General features: G+C 42.9%; 1 protein-coding gene across 1 annotated transcript in view; it reads left to right on the top strand.

Moving 5' to 3' along the window:
• c2cd3 (C2 domain containing 3 centriole elongation regulator) overlaps window positions 1-21,398 on the top strand; it is a 178,889-nt gene that overhangs the window by 105,213 nt on the left and 52,278 nt on the right. The window contains exons 25-28 of the mRNA XM_070892422.1: window positions 12,244-12,382; window positions 14,071-14,135; window positions 15,320-15,522; window positions 20,182-20,306. Coding sequence (XP_070748523.1) covers window positions 12,244-12,382; window positions 14,071-14,135; window positions 15,320-15,522; window positions 20,182-20,306 — 532 coding nt within the window. The remainder of the gene's footprint in view (window positions 1-12,243; window positions 12,383-14,070; window positions 14,136-15,319; window positions 15,523-20,181; window positions 20,307-21,398) is intronic.

Below are 21,398 nucleotides of genomic sequence, written 5' to 3'. Positions count from 1 at the left end.
AAACAGATCTTAAGAGCTTTTACAAGTATGTAAAAAGGAAGAGAGTAGAAAAAGTAAACGATGGTCCCTTCGAGACTGCCACGGGAGAAATTATTATGGGGAATAAGGAAATGGCTGAAACGTGAAACAAATATTTTGTATCTAATGTCTTCACAGTAGAAGACACAAAAAGCATACCACAAATGGTGGGGAACCAAGGGTCTAATGAGGGTGAGGAATGTAACGTAATTAATATAGTAGAAAAAAAGTACTGGAGAAACTAATGGGACTAAAAGCCGACAAATCCCCTGGACAGGAAGGCCTACATCCTAGGGTTCTAAAAGAGGTGGCTGCAGAGATAGTGGATGCATTAGTTTTGATCTTCTAAAATTCCATAGATTCTAGAAATGTCCCAGCGGATTGGAAGGTAGCAAGTGTAACACCGCTATTCAAAAAAGGAGACAAAGAGAAAACTGGAAACTACGGGCCAGTTAGCCTGACATCAGTCGTCGGGAAAATGCTGGAATCTACTGTTATGGAAGTGGTATCAGGCCACTTAGAAAATCATAACATGATTAGGCAGAATCAACATGGTTTTATGAAAGGGAAATCATGTTTGACAAATGTATTAGTTTTTTGAGGATGTAACTAACAGGGTAGATAAAGGGGGAACCAGTGGATGTAGTATATTTGGATTTCCAAAAGGCATTCTATAATGTGCCACAAAAAAGGTTATTCAACAAGATTAGGGCCCATGAGGTTGGAGGTAATATAGTAGCATGGTTAGAGGATTGGTTAATGGATAGAAAACAGAGTAAGGATAAACGGGTCTTTTTCAGGTTGGCAAGCTGAAAGTGGTGGGGTCCCACAAGGATCAGTGCTGGGGCCTCAGCTATTTACAATCTATTAATGACCTAGATGAAGAGACCGAGTGGAATGTATCCAAGTTTGCTGATGATACAAAGCTAGGTGGGACGGTAAACTATGAGGAGAACACAGAGTCTGAAAAGGGATGTAGATAAACTAAGTGGGTGAGCAGTAAGGTGTCAGATGGAGTATAATGTAGTGAAATGTGCGGTTATTCACTTTGGTAGGAAGAATAGAAAAACAGAATATATTTTAAATGGTGAGAAACTTTTAAATGTTGGTATTCAGAGAGATTTGGGTGTCCTTGTGGTAGAAACACAGAAAGCTAGCATGCAGGTAGAGCAAGCAATAAGGAAGGAAAATGGCATGTTGCAAGGGAGTTGGAGTAAAAGAGTAAGGAAGTCCTGTACAATTGTACAGGGCCTTGGTGAGACCAGTTCTGGAATACTGTGCACAGTTTTGGTCTCCTTATCTAAACAAGGATATCCTTGCCTTGGAGGCAGTGCAATGAAGGTTCACTGGATTGATTCCTGGGATGAGAGGGCTGTCCTATGGTGAGAGATTGTGTAGAATGGGTCTATACCCTCTGATGTTTAGAATAATAAGAGGTGATGTCATTGATACATACAAGATTCTGAAGGGGTTGACAGGGTAGATGCTGAGGGGTTGTTTCCCTTGGCTGGAATGTCTAGAACTAGGGGGCATAGTCTCGGGATAAGGGGTAGGCCATTTATGATGAGATGGGGAGGAACTTCTTCACTCGGAGGGTTATGAATCTTTGGAATTCTCTGCCCTAAATGGCTGTGGATGCTGAGTCTTTGAGTATGTTCAAGGCTGAGATTAGATAGCTTTTTGAACTCTAGGGAAATCAAGAGATATGGAGATCGGATGGGAAAGTGGAGTTGAGGTCGAAGATCAGACATGATCTTACTGATTGGCTCGAGGGGCGTACGGCCTACACCTGCTCCTATTAAGTTCTTTCTTGTGGAGTGGAGGAAAAAGTGCAAAATATAAAGGAGAATGTTTCCCTTCTCCGGTATGAATGAGGGAAACCAGTTCTACCCAAGTTGCTCAATAGTCCCTTGAAGCTTTTAAACAAGAGCTGCCAGAAGTTGCATGAAGCACAGAATGCCTAATGCCTGCTCACTTACCCTTTGAATTTAAGCTTATTTGGGAATAGAGTATCCTGATGATACCTGACAGCTGTAAGTTTGTAACGAGGCACTGGTTTCCTTTTTTTATGGCTAAGGCAGACTTGTTGATGTATTCTAATCTTCCAAGTTCCTCTGTTGTGATCTTGGAGATTTTTTAAGTTCTAGGCCCTTAACTTAGGAATTGTGTTGGGGGCAGATTTTTTTTTAAAATCATGTGTCTATTGCTGGTATGTCCGTTGATGATCACTGCATTCTGAGCAGGTGGTAACAAAATATGTTTGACTTCCCTTAGAGATGTTGTCCATGATGACCATGCTTCTTTGAGGCTCCCATTACTCCTGTTATTATCTATCTGATTCCCTGGCCGTCATGCCATTACCAATCCAACTGTGCTCATCGTCTGGTTAAGGAAATATAGGGGTATAGAGTTGAAATATATACAAAGCCATTCAAATTCTGGGTTGAATTGGCAGATCGCTGAGAAAGGTTGGGATTCACAATAGTTCATGTACCTTTGTGATATCTGATTTGAAAGGCTGAGTGGAACAACTGACTTCAGCTTTGCCATAGTCTAACAGAATTCTGTCACAGAAACCACCAATAATAATTACAGCAAACAAAACAATCCCTTTCATCTGCTGGCCAATCTGAGGATTTTGCCCTCTTCTGTTTTTTCATAGAGGTGTAGACACGGAGCCTGGGCAGATCACCATTTTTCTGCTAGCAGGAGATTGACTTCTGGCACTATTTAAATGATTTAGCCTGATTGCAATTTGATGGATAGCAGCATTTTGGGCTCTGGCCATGTATTTAAGTAACTTTTAAGTGACGCACAGTAATCTGTGTTAATGGTGTCTGGATTTAGTCAAACTATGCTCAAGTTATCATTGTGTTCACCATAGAACGTTACAGTACAGAAACAAGCCATTCAGGCCATCCAGTCTGCAGCAGTGTTTATTCCACGAGCCACCTAGCCTAATTCCACTCACTTACTCACTCTCATACCCTTTAATATTCCTCTTGTTTTTTTGTTTTTTATAATCCTGGAAGGAACAGATTGCTGAATTTATCCTGAAGAGCACGAAACACTGGGATTATATAGGATTACATAGAATATACAGCACAGAAATGGCCCATTTGGCCCAACTGGTCTGTGCTGACGTTTATACTCCATATGAGTCTCCACCCATTCCATCCACCTCGTCCTAGCCTTTCAGCATATCTTTCTAATCCCTTTTCTCTCATGTACTCGACCTTTTGAAAGCACCTAAGCTATTTGCCTCAATCACTAGCAGGTTCCACATTCCAACCACTCTATAGAAAGACATTTCTCCTTATTTCCCTATTGGATCTATTAGTAACTATCTTGGATTTCTGGCTCTTGGTTTTGAATTCTCCTACAAGTAGAAACATTCTCTCCACATCTATCCTGTCCAACCCATTCATAATTTTAAAGATCTCCAACAGGTCATTTCAAAGTCTTCTCTTTTCTAAACATAAAAGCTCCACCTTGTTCAATCTTTCCCGAAAGCTATAATCTCTCAGTTCTGGTACCATTCTTGTCAATCTTTTTTGCGCTTCCTCCAGTGCTTTTTATAACATGGAGACCAGTACTGTGTACAGTGCTCTAAGTGCGGCCTGATGACCAGGGTCCTATACAAGTATCACATAACTTCACTACTTTTGAATTCTGTACCCCTGGAAATAAATCCCAATGCTTTGTTTGCATTTTTGACTGTGATGTCACTTTTAATGATTTGTTCACCTGTATCCCTGGATTCCATTGCTTTTCTACCCTATTCAATTTCTTATTTTCTACAGTGTAGGTGATGTTTCTATTTTTCCTACCAAAGTGTATCACCTCACATTTATCGATGTTAAAGTTAATTTGCCATCTAATTGCCCAGTCTGCAAGTTTTCTAATGTCATCTTGTATTATGTTGCATTCCGTGTTAGTTTTACCCCACAGCATGGTATTTTCTTGTGTATCTTATTATTAGTTAATTTAGCAGCGACACTTATCTTGCTACTGTTGACATTAATTAGTATTTGAACAGAAGATATTAAGTTACGTGATATTGTTGCTTTTTCATTAAATTTATCGTATGATAACGGTACTGAGAGTAGTAAATTTAACAATAAATTTGATGACCATTGCTTGGCCTAATTGCTATTTTAGGGATTATTAACTAGGACATGTTTATTTGTACTGCCAAAATGGCCGTCATGCTCCATCCTTTGGGCCCAAGTTTCCGCCCTCTGGAAAAATGGTGCATCTCCATAAGGTGCGCGACTTTCTGGAAGAAAAAGGGCGCCGAAAACTTACCTTGTGATTCTCCAGTCTCCTCAGGACGTCTTCGTGCTCGGCGTGGCACTGAAAATAGTGCCGGGACTTCTGTACATGCGCGCTAGAGTGTGCGCACATGTGCAGTAGCTCCAGGCCCCCGGGGCTGCGTGGGAGGGCCCGACCCTAGCCCTGGCCGAATGGGCTCACCAGGCGAAGATCGGACTGGACCTCCCTCCCATTCAGCCTTCCCTCCCTCCATTTCAGCCTTTTCCCCCCCACCCCCCACCCCACCCCACCTCTCCTCTCCTCCCCCACTCCCCTCCTCTCCTCCCCCACTCCCCTCCCTCCCCGTCGTCGGTGGGACCCGCCTGGTCCGGCATCTCGCTGGGGGCGGACCTCACTCGAAGTGTCGGCGGCGGCCCGACCCGGCCCGTTCAGTCTCTCTCTCTCTTCCCCCTCCTCTCCCTCCCCCCTCCCCTCCCTCTCTCCCTCCCTCTCTCCTCCCCATCCTCTCTCTCCCTCCCCGCCTCCTCTCCTCCCCATCCTCTCTCTCCCTCCCACCTTCCTCTCCCTCCCACCTTCCTCTCCCTCCCCCCTCCTCTCCCTCCCACCTCCTCTCCCTCCCCCCACCTCCCTCCCTCCCTCCCTCTCTCCTCCCCCTCCACTCTCTCCTTCCCCCCTCTCTCCCTCCCCCCTCCTCTCTCCCTCTCCCCTCCTCTCTCTCCCTCCTCTCTCTCTTTCTCTCTCTCTCTCTCTCCCTCCTCTCTCTCTCTCTCTCTCTCTCTCTCTCTCTCTCTCCCTCTCTCCCTCCTCCCTCCTCTCTCTCTCTCTCTCTCCCTCCTCTCTCTCTCTCTCTCCCTCCTCTCTCTCTCTCTCTCTCTCTCTCCCTCTCTCCCTCCTCTCTCTCTCTCTCTCTCTCCCTCTTCTCTCTCTCTCTCTCTCCTCCTCTCTCTCTCTCTCTCCTCCTCTCTCTCTCTCTCTCTCTCTCTCTCCCTCCCTCTCCCCTCCTCTACCCCCACCCCTCGCTGTCAGAGACACAGACAGAGAGAGACACACTGGGTGGGGGGTCCCAGCGTGCTGTTGGAGGGCTCCTGGTGCTGCAGTAGGTGAGTAGAAATAATTTTTATTTTATTAATTTTTTTTATTGGTTGATTTATTGATTTACTTATCATTTATTATTGATAATGGCTCTTTATTTGTAAAAGTGAAGTGTTTAATGTTTGTAAACTTCCCTTCCCTTCCCTTCCCCCCCACCCCCATCTTTCGTTCCCTACGCCTGATTTATAAGTGTAGGCAAGATTTTTCTGAGCGTACAAAAATCTACACTTACTCTATTCTAAGTTAGTTTGGAGTAAGTTTTCACTGCCTAAACTTGCAAAACAGGCGTAAGTGGCATGCCCCCCCTTTTGAAAAAAAAAATCTGTTCTAAAATGAAACTATTCTAACTGCCTGACTAGAATTGGAGCAAACTAAATACTGAGAATTGCAATTTCTAAGATGCTCCATTCTAAACTCGTTGCTCCAAAAAAATAGGAGCAACTCAGACCGAAACTTGAGCCCTTTGTTTCTGATTGGTCCACTTGGAGAATAAGCCACACCCTGACGTTTCACAGGAATGTGTCTCTGGAACCGCCCATCCCAAGGTCTCACTGACTTTGCAAATTGTAATTCGATCCACTTTGACTTCTTGAAGCGACAGAGGTCAGAGCTCCCCAGAAGGCAGCAAGGGCCAGACAAAGTACCTTACCCCAGTCCAAGTGCATCCCTCCCCCAGCCAAAATGCCATACCCCAGTCCAAGTACTCCTCACCCCGCCCCCCCCCCCGCCCCATAGATGGGGCAGGCATTGTATGCGGACTGTTAACAGGTTTATTGGGTATGAAATGAATAGTGATAGTGTTGTGATTTCTGGATATCATTGACTCCAATGATGTCCCTTGTAGAGGGTTGGAAGAATGTGATCGTCTTCCCTAAATTTCCTTTCTCCCCACCGATTCTCCCACCCCATGCTACCTGTGTCTCCTCCTCTCTCTCTCCCCAACCTCTCAATCCCCCCCCCACCCCCCCGGCCTCTCTCTCCTCCCCCCCCCCCCCCCCAGCCCCTCTGTCTCTCTTCCCCCTCCCCCAGCCTCACGCTCTCTTTCCCCCCCCCCCCCCCCCCCCCACCAGCCTCGCTCGCTTGCTCTCTCTCTCCCCACCCCCGCCCTCCCCTCCCCTCAGCCTCCTCACACTGGCCGCACTCTGACCCTCACACCGGCGGGGGGAGGCAGGGAAGAGAGTCGGAGCCTCGGGTCCTGCTGCTCACCACCACGTGCATGGAATGATTCGGCGGGGAGAGGGGCGGGGCTTGTTGCCTGTCGGTCAAAAAAGTGCAGTACGGACAGTGGGGGGCAGAGCTTGATGGACGGCTGCCTGTCAAAGGAAAACGCAGTACAAATAATTACTTCGTGTTAATTATTTGGATTTGTTGTGTTCTATTACTGTACAGGGACAGCTATTATGTGTTCAAATTTCAATTGATCTTTCTTGTCTGAAGCGTGAATGTTGGCAATTTTCATGCATTCCATACTGCTAGGAGCTCTGTAAAAACTTGAAAAGAGGTACACATTCTTGCCTGAGCATGCACTCTTTCTTTCCTTTTAATTAGCCCCGAGTCAGATAGCTTCATTGGGATGCGACAGCAAAGTATCTGACTGATTTTTAAACCAATATTGTTCATCGTCTGCTTTGTTGACAGAATAACCCATGATTAATTTCAAACTCAACCTTTCAGGCCAGCCCTTTATGGACATGTCTGGGAGTGGTGTCCCCTTGAATCTGCTGTACCATTGACTAGGAGGGAGTTTCAGAGTCTCATTTTTTCTCAATTGGATTAGGAGCCAGAACCCTGGTTTGGTTTATCTGTTGAGTATCGCTATATTACAATTGTTCATGGACACATGGGCCTCTAGAAAGTACCCAAAGGCTTTTATTTGATACTTAAAATATTGCCAACTGTTTACTCCAAATCTATTGATCTATTTCCAGTGATGCTGTTCTCAGCTGAAAAAATGTGGCTTTTTCATGGCTTAGATATTGGATAGTACTGTTTCAAAAATGAACAAACACCTGTACATGATTTCAAAAGCCAGTTTCCCACGAGCATGCTGGCTTGAATTAATTGAGGCAAGTTAAACCCCTTTTTGTAATGTACACGTTAATGGTTTACGTGCTGCTTTCAATTATGAAGTCCGAGCATTGTTGCGGTGCTGTAACTTGATCCAAATTCAGCTTTCTTACATTGGGAAGGCTTATTGAAATAAAATACTTGTGCCAATCTGTAACAGTTGAACACAGGCTAGTAATCTTGGCACTGATCTGATGCTGCGTTTATGCTTAGACACAAAAGCAGGAACAGAATCTATGTCTATTTTGCAGCACAATCTTCTGCTTTGTCCAACCAATCCTTTTATACTGTGGGAACATGATGGGAGGAAAAAATAAGAAGCCATAATTCAACACGATAGTTGATGGATCAGAGATAAGTGAATGATTTTCTTTTTGTAAATTTTTCAGTATTTCTCATCCCCTCTGGCAATTCTTCTGAAGGCATTGACCCATGCTGCAATGCAGTTCTATCAGTAGTCACAACAGCAACCTGTTAGTACCTTGTCCAAGAAGCCATGTGTGAGCCTGGACAGTGTGAGCCTGAACTAGGCAACCACAGGCCTGTCCTCAGCTGAAGCACTATCTTAATATTTTTATTCTCCAGCTCGAGGACTCTTGAGGCCAATTGTAGCATTACCAATGCAGGACCGAGTGAGATCAGCTAACTGATCACAGACTCTGAGGATTGAATCTTGAATCAGTTGAACGTGCACCAGCACAGTGCATTTACATGCAGAACCATTAGGCAAGTTAACCCCATTGCACTTTTTTGAGGTATAATAATGGATGGCAGAGTGACAATGCACATGCTATCTCAACAACATTCTGCACTTTTCCTGAGGGAGTATAATATGTTGCTTTGTTAACATAGCATTCTTGCTTTAAAATGTGGCATAACAGCAATAAGTGATGTTTGCACCATTTCCTCAAATGCTTTGGCAAGCAGGACTTCTGCCAGCTACATTGATTACATTCTTGGTGTGAACTGACCCATCAATTAACAAGGAATCACATTACTGAATTTCCCTAGCATAAAAAGCCAACTATTTGCAATCTATATTAACAACTTGGAAGAAGGGACCAAGTGTAATGTAGCCAAGTTTGCTGACGATGCAAAGATGGGAGGAAAAGCAACGTGTGAGGAGGACACACAAAATCTGTAAAAGGACATAGGCTAAATGAGTGAGCAAAAATTTGGCAGATGGAGTATAATGTTGGAAAGTGTGAGGTCATGCACTTTGGCAGAAAAAAATCAAAGAGCAAGTTATTATTTAAATGGAGAAAGATTGCAAAGTGCTGCAGTACAGCGGGACCTGGGGGTACTTGTGCATGACACACAAAAGGTTAGTATGCAGGTACAGCAAGTGATCAGGAAGGCCAATGGAATCTTGGCCTTTATTGCAAAGGGGATGGAGTATAAAAGCAGGGAAGTCTTGCTACAGTTATACAGGGTATTGGTGAGGCCACACCTGGAACACTGCAGTTTTGGTTTACATATTTACGAAAGGACATACAGGTTGAAAGTCCGAAATCCGGAGTTCCAAAATTCAGAATGTTACCGGAATCCGGACACCAGGCCGATCCGTGGCAGCATCGTCTGGAAACCGGAAAATGTTCCGAAATCCAGACTCTCCCCGCCTCGGCGGCCCGGCCCGACCTCGCCCCGGCCCGACTTTGCCCCAGCTCCCCCCCTGCTCCCCCTCTCCCTTACCTCAACAGCCCGACCTCACCCCCTTACCTCGGCTGCCTGACCCCACCTACCTCGTCCCAGGCAAAGACATTCCAAAATCTGGAAATATCCGGGACGGTCTCAGTCCCGAGGTTTCCGGATTTCAGACGCTCAACCTGTACTTGCTTTGGAGACAGCTCAGAGAAGGATCACTAGGTTGATTCCGGAGATGAGGGGATTGACTTATGAGGAAAGATTGAGTAGGTTGGGCCTCTACTCATTGGAATTCATAAGAATGAGAGGTGATCTTATCGAAACATTTAAAATTATGAGGGGGCTTGACGAGGTGGATGCAGAGAGGATGGTTCCACTGATGGGGGAGACTAGAACTAGAGGGCATGATCTTAGAATAAGGGGCCGCCCATTTAAAACTGAGATGAGGAATTTCTTCTCTGAGGGTTGTAAATCTGGAATTCGCTGCCTCAGAGAGCTGTGGAAGCTGGGACATTGAATAAATTTAAGACAGAGATAGACAGTTTCTTAAACAATAAGGGGTTATGGGGAGCGGGCAGGACCCGAGTCCATGATCAGATCAGCCATGATCGTATTGAATGGCGGAGCAGGTTCAAGGGGCCGTATGGCCTACTCCTGCTCCTGCTCCTATTTCTTATGTTCTTATGTATAAATAATACAGCCACTTCTATACAACTTGATTTAAATATTTTCATCAGTTTAATTCCCATTTAAAAATGTTTATGGTTCATACGAAGATTTCATATTTCAGCAACAAATCACGACTGAACATCTAGGAACATACTTATCAGTAAGTAAAAAAAAAAGCCACCAAAACTGAAGTTGTAAAAAAAACTACAAATCAAAAATGAGCAATTGGGAATGGCTACCAGTAAAAAGGGCAAACCCGCGAAATTGCTCAAATATTTTTTGAAACGCCTTTTTGCTGCCATCACTGCAAAGAACCTTACTGCTAGCTTTGACTGAGAACCCTGTCCACTTGTAACTTGAAAAAATGGCAGATCTTAGAAGCCATTTATGTTCACTATTCATAACTTTGCAGCCTTGTTTATATTGCTGCATTACTGTCAAAGTTTAGGCATCTGTCAACGGCAGAATTAAAATATAAAGGGGTATGGGTGCCTTAGAAATAGTAATGATAATGGCACTACAAAAACGATAAATCTGTCGATGGCAGCATTATAATATAAAGGAGTATAAGAGTGCCCCAGAATTAGTAATGACTAATGGCACAACAAAGGTCCTGTGGTCTTTGAGTCACTCATGCTGGTTCTGGAGGTGCTTTACATTCAGTGGCATGATAGTAATGAAAGGATTGGTATAAGTAACTTGGCAACTGTTGGTCTCGTGATCATACCTGCTGTACAGGGAACTCTTCTAGAGCTCAGCAAGATAATTTATGCAAAAAAAATTTCATAAATACAAATATTTGCATTGAATGTGAAATTTGGTGGAAAAGTAGCACCTTAATAAAGGTTTTATATCTCCAAACCCTCGAACTGAAATGTGATTGCATTTTATTGAACGGGCTGGTACAGGGTATAGAAATTGCTGATGTGATTTTATACTAGCCTGACCAATATTCCAGATTTTAAGATTTGTTTCTCCTGCAACTCATTGTTCATGAGAAACGTTCTTTGTTCTATTTTGCACTGTATTCAAGAGATGACTGTTATTTCTGACTGCATGGCAACATTGTGACGTTTGAATTACCTGGAGTTGCTTAATTTGAAGTGGACTCATTAGCATTGAAAAGTATTTAACTGAAATGGCTTTTTCTGCCCTTGAATCATACTTTGAGAAATATATACACTGAATGTTGTATAAATTTTATATAAAAGATGCTAAGGCATTTACACACACATTTGCATTTAATGTGAAATTTGGCAAATTTAATAAATGTATCCAGTTCTGGTCACCGAGACACAAAGGGAGGCATTCTAGCACTGGAAGCAGTAAAGACAGCCACAATGTCAATGGTCTGAATTATGGAGAATGACTGATGAAACTTGAGTCTTTCAGCCTGAAAAGGAGGCATCTGAGAGGTGATCTCATAGAAATGTGCAAGATAGTAAACTGTATGGAAAGGGTAAATCCAGAAAATTACTCCCAATTAAATTAGGAGAGTAGGACAAGGGGCCATTGGTTCAAAATAGTAAAAGCCAAAATTAAGACTGCTATCAGGAAGCTCTTTTTCTATACATGGAGCAAACTTTCAGATGGAGTAGTGGAAACATTTAAGAAACATTAGAGGCTGCAATGGGTGCGGAGGAGGAGGGTGAAACAATAAGATATTTCTGAATGCATGAACTAAGATGGGCCAAATGGCCTTCCTCATCCATCATTATCTTATGATATTTTCTTGAGTAGTGCTACAAATATCTATTAAATGTTTACTCATGCTTTGGTTTAAGATGCAGCTTTGCTGGTTGAACTATTGAATCTTATCTCATATAACCAAAGATAAGCAATGTTGCTCCATTAGAAGAAAGACAGGAAACTTTGTTAAACTTGGTTATGTACTAAGTTGGTCATTTGTCATTTCTATCAGAGTCTGTTCAAAATATCTTGATTCTTTTCTAAGGAAAAACAGCACAGCATTTTGAAATCCAGAATGACTGCATCTGATGAAGGGCCTCACAAAAAAAAACGTGTCTTTCACTAATTTTCACCACTGTGCATTTGCAATATTTTTTATTATTTCAGTACAGTGAGTTACAAGGAAATTTGATAACAAATGCAACCCAGTACAATAACCTCTGTGAAGTCTTGGATAGCCTAAGAACAAGTGTTATCAAAAATATTGCATCTGAAATAGCTATATATTTATTCTGTTGAATCTATGGTAGGTCATATGAGGACAAGTGCATTAAAGCGTGGAATGCCTATTATTCTGGAGTTCATTTTTTCCACATACACTAAAACTTATCTGTAGTGGTCACTTTCAGAACTTCAGCTGATCTTTATGGGCAGTTTTAATAAAGGATTAAGTACAAATTTGCATTTGATAATGGTTGGTATTTGGTTCTGTAAAGCCGTAACATTTTTTTTCAGGTTCATTTTATTTGTTCGATTTCTACCTTTTTATTATGGTGTATTTTTTTCAAGGATGTCCTTTGACAGAACAAACTGGAGTTAAACCCAGTTGCTATGTGTCGTATGCTACACCAGTCAGCTCCACTCTTACAATAACTCCTCTGATAGAAAATGCATACAGTCCTGTTTGGGACCACCAACAGCAAACAAGGTATGTATTAAATGATATTTTATCATATAACTGCAATCGGGTTTTTAAGGGAAATGACTCGGCAGCAGCTGTTGTGAAAGAGTAATAGATTCCCCAAAACTTCCAGAGTAAATTGACTAACCTCATGTTGTTCCGCCAGAATTATTGCCCCAAAACGAAGCCTATTTCCATTCCTAACTAACCAGTCGTAGCCACAGAATCACTTACAATGGTTTCTTTTCCTGCTTCCGCACCATTACTTCTCGAATTCCCCCAAGGATCTATCCTTGGTTCCCTTTTTCTCATCTACATGCAGCCCCTCGGTGACATTATCCAAAAACATGTCAGCTTCCACATCAGTGCTGATGACACCCAGCTCTACTTCATCACCACCTCTCTTGACCTGGCCACTGCCTCTGATTTATTATGCTGCTTATCCGACATCAAGTACTGGATAAGCAGAAATCCAGTAATGGATAAACAGAAAATTCCTCCAACTAGTTATCGGGCAGACCGAAGCCATTGGCTAAGAATTTGCGGTGGGAGGCTGATGCCTTCAGCCGCAGAAATTTCTACGAAAATACCTGTTGTTCCTGGAGTTTCGGAGACTTCTGGTCCTGGGCCTCTATGCGAAGGCCCAGCATACTTATGAATGAGAATACCCCCAAAGACACACAAGCACTCACTTAAGATAATTTTTTTTTAAACATCACATATTTAAAATTAATCAAAATTAAATTTAATTAATTAAATTTAAAACAAAAATTAAATTTTTTGAAAAATAAATTTACGAATTTTAACGTGTCTAATAAACTTACCTTATCTAATAGGATTTTAAATGTTTAAATTATTGAACAAAATGTTTAATTCTGTGCTTAACAGATAAAATTCCTGCTTTTATCAGTCATAAACTTTTCAAGGGCATTCACTGGGCAGGAGTTGGGCCAGTAGCCCAACTGTCCGCCCGCGGAGGCCCGTTACTTTCTGATTCTCGACAGGTCGCAAGTTCCGGGTTTGTGTGCTTCGCATACTTAAACCCGGAATTTGCGCAGCATTGGGGCCGCGAATTCGGGGCCATCTTCAGTCCCCGCCATAAACTCTGTTCGTTAGGCACCCACTACATCCTGCTCCCTGGCCACTATTTGAGGCTGAACCAGACCTTTCGCAGCCATGACATCGTATTTGACTCTGAGGTGAGCTTCTGACCCCATATCTGCTCTATCACCAAGACTGCCTAATTCCTTCTCATTAACAATGCCTGTCTCCACCCCTGGTTTAGATCATCTGCTGTTGAACATTCGTCCATACCTTTGTTACCTGTAGGCTTGACTATTCCAGTGCTCTACTGGCCACCCTCCATAAACTTGAGCTCATCCAAAACTTTGCTGCCCATATCCTAACTGGCACCAAGTCCCATTTACCCATCACCCCTATGCTCGCTGACCTACATTGACTCCCAGTCCAGCACTGTCTCGATTTAAGAAAAATTCTCATCCTTGTTGTCAAATCCCTCCATGGCCTCGCTCCACCCTGTCTCTGCAGGGGGGGAGGGGGGCGGGAGGGAGTCATAGAACAGTGTGACTACTGCTACCGAGATGAAGGCCATTTATGTGGTTATGTGGCGATTAACTACATTGAAAAAGTGAGTAGACCACACTGAAGATAGATAATTTTTGTTGTTACAGTGACCTTTATTTGTGTAATTACAGACTACCCAAAGGGTTGTTACTGGACCCACAGCAAACTCTGGTTTTCAAAGTGTGGCATAAAGCAGGTAAATGCTATAAAATGTAATTTTATTCTGTTTATCTGTTTAATTTACTCTTCTAACTGTTTCACTTAAAACTTATCCTATAAAATCTACCCATTCTATAAATTCCAACAGATATGCATGGTACATGGAACTAAATTAAAATAAATAAGTCAACAGTAGTTTTCAGTCTTTGGGGTACTTAACCAAAATATGCTGACGTGTGGCAGATGCTGTAAGGCTGTGTGGTTACAGAATTCTACGCACAATGAATTCAGAAAATGTATCCAATCCATGCACTTTCTGAGGAAAATTTATAAGATAACCTAGTAGTAAAATGGGAAAAAGGGCAAAAATGAAAAAGAGGAATCAATAAGTAAATAAAAGAAAGTAACCAAAAAAGGAGAACCACTCATCCAGAATATGAGAAATGGCACAGCCCAATTAAGTACTCAGTGAGAAGGTCCTAGGTTCAATTCCAGTCATGGCGAGTCAACTGAGTTGGGTGATGCACTGAAGTGGTACACTTGACCTTAGCATGCCTCGGCCAAGGAGGGGCAAAATCAGTCACTCCAAATCACTGACCCTTGCAGGAAAGTGCACGTGTGGGCATTGAGAATATAATCAGACTTGGCTGTAATGACCTCTTTGGCCAAATTGACTGCCAAAATTCCCCATCCAAATTGAAGAGCCGCCACTTGGGCAAGATACCTGATAGCTGCTGGAGTTGTGGCATTGTGTTGAGTGCTTTCAAGGACACGGAGGAAAAAGAATAGAAAAAAAGTACTTAAAGTTGATATGTGATCAGTTATCATTCCATATAATGTGAGAGTCTGTTAGTCTAATTCCTTGAGAGAGGCTGCTGGGTGGGGGCATGGCATGTGAGCGTCTAGAATAAATATGAGATTGAACGCATATGTTAACTTTAAGAATGCTGACTATGCCTAACAGCAATATGGGAATTGGGGACTACCTAGCCATGTCTCTATAAATAGTACATGAGGAAGAAGAGCCATAGATTGAGTGATTTGCGCACTGTTGTGCCCAAAACTTCAATTGGATCATTTGAAGGGAAAGGTTCTTTCTATGGTCAGTGAAAGTACTATAAAGTGTAAATAGTGTTTTGATTATTTTTGTATTTTACAAATTCATAAGGCTTTTTTCATGGCATCATCAAACCTTACTAAATGCTTCGCTTTGTGTCCTAGATATTGACAGGGTTATAGGGTTTGCCTCTGTGGATCTTTCTCCTTTGTTATCTGGATTCTTGTCTATTTGTGGCTGGTACAATATCACTGACTTTAGTGGTCAATGCCAAGGACAACTTAAAGTAGCAATCACACCTTTGGAGAATCTCCATCATCTAAGAGAAAAAAGGTGGACCCAAACACACAAACAATCAGCGGCTTCTGTAAGTATTATTTTAATGATTTGATGAAAGAAGAAATGCATTGATACTAAAGGTATATAGGGATACAGTTGAGAATGGTATATAGTTAGTCTGAACATATGTAATTTCCATCAACATTCAACGCAAAGGTAATGCAATGAATTAGTATCAAAACATTGCTGTAGACTAGCAGGAGTTCACACCTGTGATCTTGCATATGAAGAGTTCTTTATTTTATCTCTATGGGGATATGGTGAATTTGCGTTAACATCAAAAGACTGACTAACAAGTAAAGACTGGAAAAATTGGGGCCCTTGAAAAGAAAAAACTTCCATTTATAGAGCGCCATTCATAATCTCAGGAAGTCCCAAAGCACTTTACAGCCAATTAAGTACTTTTGAAGTGTAGTCACATTTGCACACAACAAGGTCTCATAAACAGCAATGATATAATGACCAGATAATCTGTGTTAGTGATATTGGTTGAGGGATAAATGTTGGCCAGGATACCAGGGGACCTCCCTGCTTTTTTTCAGAATAGTGCTATGGGATATTTTACGTCCACCTGAAAGGGCCTTGGTTTAACATCTCATCAAAAAGACAACACCTTTGACAGTGTTCCCTCAGTACTACATTAAAGTGCTGGTCTAGATTATCTGCTCAAGTTTCTAGAGTGGAACTTGAACCCACAACCTTCTGATTCCGAGGCGAGAGGGCTATCACTGAGCCACAGCTGACATCAAATGGTGAAGAGAACAGTCCCTGCAGGACTACTGTAGTGACTAGCCAATGGCAGAGCAGCTACCATTAATAACTACTCATATGTAGCCAATTTTTTATCCAGCCTAATAACTGCCCACCAATCCCACAAGACACAACCTTGCTAAGCAACCTTTGATGTGGTACTTGGTCAAAGGGTTTCTAAAGTCCAAGTACACTATATTAACTGGGTTACTTTCATGTAACTTAAAAAAAAACTCAAATCGAGTTGGTAAGAATGGATCTCTTTTTCCAGAATCCGTGCTGAGATTCCATAATGGCATCTGCTCTTTCAAGACATTCCAATAATTGCCTCTAGCAACTTTGCTCTAACTGACTTTAAAATGGCCCACATGAGAGCATATGATTTTCTCCATCCGAGTTGTGTTTATTTGCAGGGATCTGCCAGTAGCTGTAAAGTTCAGTTTGATCTGGGTAATGTTTCTCCACTTCCTCTAATAGCTTTATTATACTATGCTTTAGGTGTAAGTTTCATCATACCACCCGTGTACAATGGGCTTCAATATTGTAGAGTCCTCAAAGGTTGCATAAACAGCTTGCTTCCAAGAAGCACTGTTAGCATGTATCTCCAAATCGCTTTCAGTTTACCAACCTATTATTCAACTCCTGATAAATTGATCTGTGCTATTGATTCAATTTACTTAGGCATGAAGGTGATTTAGATATTTGTCGAGAGGACTAGTCCGTCGACTGGGACCTGAAGCCCCTCGATCTAGCATCGGTGGTGGTGAGGAGGTGCCTCAGCTGAAATCATCTGTAGAAATTCCCTGTTCCTTCAGAGAGATGGTTGCTCCCGAGGAACCTTGTGTATATGTCCAGTTCCCTGAAGAGGCCTTTGAGAACATTATAGGCATCAACTGAAAGGGTGTTAAGTTCATGTTTGGCTCCGTATCTGCTTCCTAATTTCCCATGTAGTGTCTGACATACTTTAAGAAAAGTCCCAGAAGGAAACCAATTATTATTTAATTTAAATACCCTTGTTCCCGCTTCCTTCCTCTGCCACATCCTGCACTCTATTTTATCACCAGCACATGATGTGTGTGCCCAGTAGAAGCTGGTAGGCAGTTTGTGGTAAAAATGATTCCAGTGGAAGAGTGCAACCAATCATTCACAGTTGTCTTGTTCGGACCAGTTTTTCCATTTTTTTCCGATATTTGGTGGACTTGATTAATCTCTTGGACCTCATTGCAGATTATTTCTTTGTCAACCTGCAGTGATACCATTGGAAATGTTAAATCTTATGTGAATGGATGTCACCAATGATCTTGTGGCCCTCTTCAGTGTATCAATATATTTTGACAGTGGTGTACATAAAATTGTACACACTATTTCAGTGTGGTTTACAAATGCACTGCATGTGATTAAAATAACTTCCCCTTGTAATGCAATTCTGTATTTGATTAGCCTTGTTGATAAGGTGTCGGCCTTGGTTCAGAATTAGCACTCTCACGTTTGTGTCAGAAAGTTGTAGGTTCAAGTCCCACCCTCAAGACTTGAGCATATGACACTCCAGTGCCATACTGAGGGAATGCTGCACTGTTGGAGGTGCCATCTTTTGGATAAGTCATAAAAATCCCATGACGCTATTTTGAAGAAGAACAGGAGTGTTCTCTCTGGTGCCCTTGTCAATATTTATCCCTCAACCAACATCACCAAAACAGTTTTTTGATTGCTCTTTGTGGGACCTTGTATGCTAATTAGCAGCCGTGTTTCCTATATTACAACAGTGTCTACACTTGAAAAGTATTTCATTAGCTATAAAGTGCTTAGGGAGATCTTGGGGTCATGAAAAGCACTATATAATCGGAGTGACTATTTGTACTGCCCTTCTGCGCCTGCATCCTCTTGACTCTGCCCCGATGCTTCCCGCCCAGAACCGGAAGTGGGCCCCGCAATCAGTCCGACCATGTTGTTCCTCAGAGGCTACAGGCGATGGGGAGAGGGGTGGCGGGATGAGAGCCTGCGGGCGGTAGGGAGAGAAGCAAGGGGCGGAGGAGAGAGAGCGAGACGGGGGGGAGTTGGTGTGAGAGTGAGACACGGGAGGTGGGGTGTGCGAGAGGGAGAGTGGGACGGGGGGGGGGGGAGGGAGTGAGGGAGAGACGTGGGGGGGAGGGTGTGGAGGGAGAGACGTGGGGGGGGTGGGAAAGAGAAGAAACTCACAGAAGACGGATCACGTTCTTCCAACCCCCTTTACACCCACACCCAATTTCTTGGAAAGCTTGGTGCATGTGTTACAAGCGAACTCACTGGAGTGGATGAAATCCAGAAGTCACAACACTGTCGCTATTCACTTCATACCCAATAAACCTGTTAAAAATCCGTGATCCCCACACATCTATGCTGGCGGGGAGGGTAAGGGACTTCGTCTGGAGGAAATTCGGCTTTGGGAAGGATGCACTTGCACTGGGGTAAAGATCTCTCTTCTCTGGCTTTTGAAGTCAAAATGGATCAAATTACAATTTGCAAAGTCAGTCAGAACTTGGGCTGGTCAGTTCCAGTTACACATTCCATAGAAACTTCAGGGTGTGGCCTGTCACCCAAGGGGACCAATCAGCAATAGGTCATGTGATGATGGAGAGCCAATCAGAGACAAGGTGGCCATTTTGGCAGCACAAATAAATGCATTCCTATATAATTGCAAGTTCTTTCTTTATAACTGATTCACATTAACTGTTCATACCCAATTCCTCTTCCTTTTACACAATTGCTAGTTAACGGTCTATGCTCAAGACACAGCAGCCTGATCATCCCTGATCGCGTCTGACCTCGGAAGCCAAGCATGATTGAGTTGTGGTAATAGTTGAATAGGAGACCTCGCAAGTAACACCAGATGCTGTGGGCATTTTTTGCAAAATAGGATCCTCTACATGGATTCTCCCATGTTTCCTGTTCCATTATCTATTATTGTGCACATACCTGCATTAAAATCCCATCTGCCATCCTTAGCCCATCTGTTTAATTGGTGCAGATTCTTTTGAAAGCCACTATCTCCCTTACACTTGTTAAATGGTTTGCTGTTATTAGCACATTTTATGACATTATTACAAGAAGCATTTGCCTTCATATGATTAACAAATAATGTAAACAGCAGACGATCCAAAATCGACCCCAAGGAGCTCCACTAGTTATTCTTGTCTCACCCAAATTCCACCACCTGCTGACAAAGTTCATCTGTTTAATCTTAATTAGGTTGACATCACTCAAATGAATATCAACTAGAGTAACTGCTGATAAGTCTTTGTGCTGTTTCAATTGAGAAGGAAACATTACAGGAAAGATGTGATTGCACTAGAGAGGAGATTTACAAGGATGTTGCCTAGACTGGAGAATTTTAGCTATGAGGAAAGATTGGATAGGCTGCGTTTGTTTTCTTTGGAACAGAGGAGGCTGTGGGGAGACCTGATTGGGCTGTATAAAATTATGAAGGGCCTAGATAGGGTGGATAAGAAGGACCTATTTCCCTTAGCAGAGGGGTCACCAACCAGGGAGCATAGCTTTAAAGTAATTGGTAGGAGGTATAGAGGAGATTTATGGGGAAATTTCTTCACCCAGAGGGTGGTGGGGGTCTGGAACTCACTGCCTGAAAGGGTGGTAGAAGCAGAAACCCTCATAGCATTTAAAACGTACTTGGATGTGTACTTGAAGTGCCGTAACCTACAGGGCTACGGACCAAGAGCTAGAAAGTAGGATTAGGCTGAATAGCTCTTTGTCGACCGGCGCAGACACGATGGGTCAAAATGGCCTCCTTCCGTGCTGTTAATGTCTATTGTTCTATGAAACTGGAATACAGAAAGAGACATTTCTAAAAGGTTGTAACAGCAAAGTTTTTTTTAATTGTATGCCAATAAAGTATTTAATTTTTAAAATATTACATATAATAATGTGATTATTAACATTGCAGGTGCCTATCCTTGAATCATTGTCATATAGGACTATGTATAATTCTTTCCCAAGTCACATCTCCAAATATTCAGAACAATTCATCAGCACATCTTTGAATGTTGATGCTTTGTCAGCCAATGACAGGTACGTAATACACTATACAAATTGTACTATTAAGGTAAAGAAAATGAAAACTGTTAATTTGAAAAAAAAATGTTGCGACCCGATAGTGAACTGGCTTTGACTAGAAAATTTTGGCATGCTTGACAAGTAAAGGAATTAAATAGTGAACATCATTTCAATCATGTACAGAGAAAACTTTAATGCTAAACTTAATTTGTGATAAAATAATTAGATCGGGATGTAATATCCTATGGGGGTCTTTATGAATTGATAGTTAAATTAATAGCAGTGTTAAAAAAATATATACAAAATTCTGTCAACTAACTCATTCAGATCTTTTTTTGTATATTACCAAGTTTGCAGACAACAGTTTTTGGCCCAGAATTTGCGGTCAGCAGCGAAGCGAAGGCGTTTCACTGCTGGCCTTGAAGTACGCTTCGCACAAGGATCTCGCGATCCTGGTGTCGAGAACTTTGGGTTTTCCGACCTCCAATTCAAATGAACAATCTGTTGTGATGTCAACAGGCTGTCTGAGCAACCAATCAAAAGACAGAAATCTCTCCGACTGCAAACAAGGAGTTGTCAATGACTGACTGCAACTGTGTGCATGCGCCAAATCCCAAAGTTTCAAAGGTGGAATGACACAAATTCCGGGCCATTGTTTTTGCAAGATGACTTTTTGGGGTCAAGTTTCTAGGCGCAGCCCCACAAGCCACGCTGATTTCCACGCTCAAAACCACGCCGAAAACGTACCTCGGTATTCTCCCCGTTGCTGGAACGTTCCAGGCCCTTGGCGCAGCGCAGCACAAGCTGTGGGGGGCGGAGTCAGGTCCCGGCACTGAAAACAGTGCTGGGACCTCCGCACATGCGCGCTAGAGTGTGCGCACATGTGCAGTAGCTCCAGGCCGCCACGGCTGTGTGGGAGGGGCCCGAAGCACGCCGCCCCTAACCCTGGCCGAATGGGCTCACTGGGGCGGCGAAGATCGGACTCGGGCCTCCCTCATCTTGAGCTTCAGCTCCCGCTCCGCCCCCCCCCCCCCTCCCCCCATCCTGTTCAGCTCCCGCTCCGGCTCTCTTTCACCCCGCCCCCCTGTTCAGGTCCGGTCCGGTCCA

Source organism: Pristiophorus japonicus, chromosome 10 (genome assembly GCF_044704955.1).
Source record: "Pristiophorus japonicus isolate sPriJap1 chromosome 10, sPriJap1.hap1, whole genome shotgun sequence".
Taxonomy (NCBI): domain Eukaryota; kingdom Metazoa; phylum Chordata; class Chondrichthyes; family Pristiophoridae; genus Pristiophorus; species Pristiophorus japonicus.
The sequence above is the reverse complement of the archived record's forward strand: the minus strand, read 5'-3'. Positions and strand labels throughout refer to the sequence as shown.